At 33.0% G+C, this 3,635-nt stretch overlaps 1 protein-coding gene across 2 annotated transcripts; it reads right to left on the bottom strand.

Moving 5' to 3' along the window:
* LOC107621772 (BTB/POZ domain-containing protein At3g56230) lies at positions 1,373 to 3,159 on the bottom strand. Of its 2 annotated transcripts, none has more exons than XM_016323775.2 (3): positions 2,822 to 3,159; positions 2,555 to 2,731; positions 1,373 to 1,910 (listed from the first exon to the last, which is right to left on the bottom strand). In XM_016323775.2, exons 1-3 carry the CDS (start codon positions 3,014 to 3,016, stop codon positions 1,464 to 1,466), a joined length of 819 nt encoding a protein of 272 aa, XP_016179261.1. In that variant the 5' UTR covers positions 3,017 to 3,159; the 3' UTR covers positions 1,373 to 1,463. The 2 variants fall into 2 exon arrangements, with proteins under 2 accessions (XP_016179261.1, XP_016179262.1); XM_016323776.2 differs by having other exon boundaries at positions 2,827 to 2,995.

Genomic DNA, 3,635 nt, shown 5'->3' with positions numbered 1-3,635 from the left:
TTAGTAGGTTTCTACAACTTTAAAAGATGTGAAAGAACTCTTTTCTCTTTCACTCCAAATGCTAAAGTCTTCCATTCACACAGTAAATTAAATGGAGCTCCAATTTTAATTACCGTTGGAGTTGCTCTAAATATTCAATTTGCTCGAATTCAACTTAAGCGGGTTGACAAGTCCAATCAATCCGTAGCAAGTAGGGTTGGTTGTGAAACAGACAGTGTTGTAAGTAAAATAGACTATTTTTATTTTATTCTCACAAGGTTCGTTGTTCTCCTTTGGGATAAGTATGATTTTGGTCCCTAACGTAGAGGTCAAAAATCGATTTCGTCCCCAACCTTTTTTTCGCTCCAAAATGATACCTAAGGTTTCAGTTTATTTTAAAATCGTCCTTTAGACAAAAATACCATTCTCCCTTCACCCCAAAATCAACCAAAAATCAACCACCATCACCACCACCAGAACAGAAGCCACCACCACCACCAGTATCATCATGGTCATCATCATCATCAGAACTTTCTCCAAAATCAACCAAGAAGCCCAAGTTGAACAAGAACCCACCACCACCACCACCATTATCATCATGGTCATCATCATCATCATCATCATCATCATCATCATCATGAGAAGAACAACAAAACTCAAAACAGAACCACCACCACCCCCACCATCATCATCAACACCAGAACCCTCCACCACCCCCACCTCAGAAAATCGGAACTAAAAAAATCAGACCAATCAAAACTCAGAACCATCAACAAAATTCAAAACTAAAATTCTTTCTCTTTTATTCTTGCTCTGCTTCTTCATCTTCTTTTAAAAAAATTCAAGCAACATACACTTTGAACAATAATCAACAAATTCAGTAACAACAATATTTAAGAAAAATTTCAAAAATTCTACAAAAAATCCAGTTCACAAGAGAAGAAGAAGAAGCGGCGAGCGGTGAGAGCGAGGAGGAAGAGCAGTGTCAAAGAAGAAGCGCCCGGTGAGGGTGAGGAGGAGGAGCAGTGGCGGATCACAGGCAGCAGGGCGGCGGTGCGACGGTGCGGTGGTGCGGCGATATGGCGGTGTATTTTATATCTTTTTAATGAGGGGTAGTTTAGTAATAAAAAAATAAAATTGGTAAAATGGATAATTTTAAAACAAACTGAAACCTTAGGAACCATTTTTTTAGCGAAAAAAAGGCCGGAGACGAAATCGATTTTTGGTCTCTACGTTCGGAACCAAAATCATACTTATCCCTACTCCTTTTGATGAACTTCATGAAAAACGTGAAATAAAATGTCTTAATTTTTTTTTTTTTGGAGTTAAAATTTTTTTATTTTATTTTGGAAAAAATGCCAGCTTTTAACTCTATTATTTGTAAAAGTATATATACAATTGAATAGCTACTTTATTACTAGAAATTAAAGAGAAAAGGCAAATTAATAAACACTTTAGTTAACGTAAATGAAGAGCAAACATAATTATTTGGAGCCATTTGCAAAAGCCCTTGAAACCAATTGCACAGTTAAATGTGGATTCCTATGGACAAAAGCTTCAAACCTAGGCGATGACACAACATGCTCAATGTTCTTAACTAAGAAAACCAACGTTGTCTCCTTCAAATTGTGACTGGAACACACGTCGGCGATCTCAAGCGTCTCGAGTGCATTGGAAGTGTGGAGTGAACTCAGCAAATACCTCTCGCAGTGCCTTAACAAATGTGGGATGGCGTACTTATCGGCGGCGCGCGATAAGGCGTAGACATCCTTTGCGATTGTTTCTTCAGGTAGTGTGCCGCTGTAGAGGAACTCTAGTAGAGATGATAGCTCTTCATGGTTCAGGTCTGGTATGGTTATGGTTTGGTTATTGGGTGCTGCTTTGCATTCATCACACTCAAGCATGTTCTTAAAGATTTCTGATCTTGTTGCCTATATCATTACAATTCCACATAACAAAGTTTGTTATTACTAATATTTAAGAGCGAGCTTCGTTATTAGTTAGTTGGATAATAATTTTTCGGTCAATATGTATATATTTTTACTAGAATTAACTATTTATCGATTAATATCACCCAAGTGTCTTTTTGAAATTTTATTTTTAATTCATATTAACATTTAAATCAATATTTGAAAGTTGGCTATAAAAATTTTGAATTCTTATATTTTCTTCATATATTTTTTGTTAATCTATATGCAGATTTTGTGTAATGTAGATTCAAATGATGCTGAAATTCATATATATTCAGAAATTCATAAATTATAAAAAATTTGGCGTGTTAATTAACATCTCACTAAAAAATGTTAGGTCTCTAGAATTTCTTTTAATGTCAAACTATAAAGTAAATCTTCAATTAAATCTTTTATAAGGTAAAATTGTTCTTCTATATTAAAAAATGACAATTACACTTTTTTTTTTTATTGTTTTGAAAGGAGTGTGTGATCAATCTTTTATAAAACTTACAAATTTCTAATAAAGAAAATGATGTTAATACTTAAGAAGTAACTTGAGCAAGAAGGAAAGCATGAATGGTGGCATTAAACAGGGAAAAGAAAACAGAGAGAAGCGAACTGACCAATACAGACTTATGTGCAGGTATTGGAAGACCATGGCCACCTGGGCTAACAAGTATATCGGTGTGAATTTGTTCTTTGAAGGCAGCAACAATGCCTCTAAGAAAACCCAAATCCTCCTTTTGTTGATTCAAAATATCTATCTGCTCTGACCACCATCTAATACAATCATCCAATGTCTGTGCAACAAAAACAAATTAAATGAGTAATTAATTACAAGTAATGAAATTATATATAAAATAATATGAAGTAAATTAATTAGAGCTTGCCTTACTGGAATTTCGCCTTGAAGCCAGAGAGCCATTATTATTGTTATTGGGATTAGTGTTTTGTTTTGTTTTCTCAGTTTCGAGATTGTTGATCATGTTGATTATGGTCCTTGCTCCTTCATAACAAGCCCCACATATTGAGTTCCTCGGTGGCCTTAATATCAATGGCATGCTTGTGCATACACAACAATCCATATCTATCTTCCTTCTCTTCAATTCAATTCAATAATAAAGATAATATAGCTAAAGAAATGAAGAAGAAAGAGGAGAAAGAGGGGGATATGTTTGGTTCTTCAGAACATTGGGGGGGCCTATATATATAAATGGTTTCCATCTTATGTTCAACTAATTTAACATAGGATAATAATCCTTTTATGCATATATCATCATGCACAATAATGTACAATAATATTAATCTTTTTTCTATATAATAATAATAATTGGATACATAGTTACTAGTCAACTATTGCTTTAAAGCCAAATAAAAATATATTTACAAGAACTCTAATGATCAAGTCAATTCGAGGTCTAAGAAATACAAAAATTACAGTTAGAGTCCTTAATTACTAATTAGATTAGATATATATTTTTAGGCTCAATTTGGGTGCTGCGGGTGTAACAACAACAATAATAAGAGTTAGGTATAATTTTGGTCTTTAAGATATAAGTTAAAAATTTTTTGTCTTTAATTTTTTTTTGCAAACAAAATCGTCCTTAAAATTTAAAATTAAGTTTTAAAATAATCATTTTTACTTAAATATTAAAATTTTGGACCAAATTACCTATAACAAAAATAATTACAAAAGAAAAAAAA

This window comes from Arachis ipaensis, chromosome B10 (genome assembly GCF_000816755.2).
Source record: "Arachis ipaensis cultivar K30076 chromosome B10, Araip1.1, whole genome shotgun sequence".
NCBI lineage: Eukaryota > Viridiplantae > Streptophyta > Magnoliopsida > Fabales > Fabaceae > Arachis > Arachis ipaensis.
This window is presented reverse-complemented; position numbering and strand designations above follow the sequence as displayed.

Coding starts and splice junctions, on each gene's coding strand:
- LOC107621772 (XM_016323775.2), bottom strand. CDS start 3,016: ATGGATTGTTGTGTATGCACAAGCATGCCATTGATATTAAGGCCACCG. Junction 2,732..2,821: donor CAAGGCGAAATTCCAGTAAG/GCAAGCTCTAAT, acceptor TTTGTTGCACAG/ACATTGGATGATTGTATTAG. Junction 1,911..2,554: donor CTGCACATAAGTCTGTATTG/GTCAGTTCGCTT, acceptor GTAATGATATAG/GCAACAAGATCAGAAATCTT.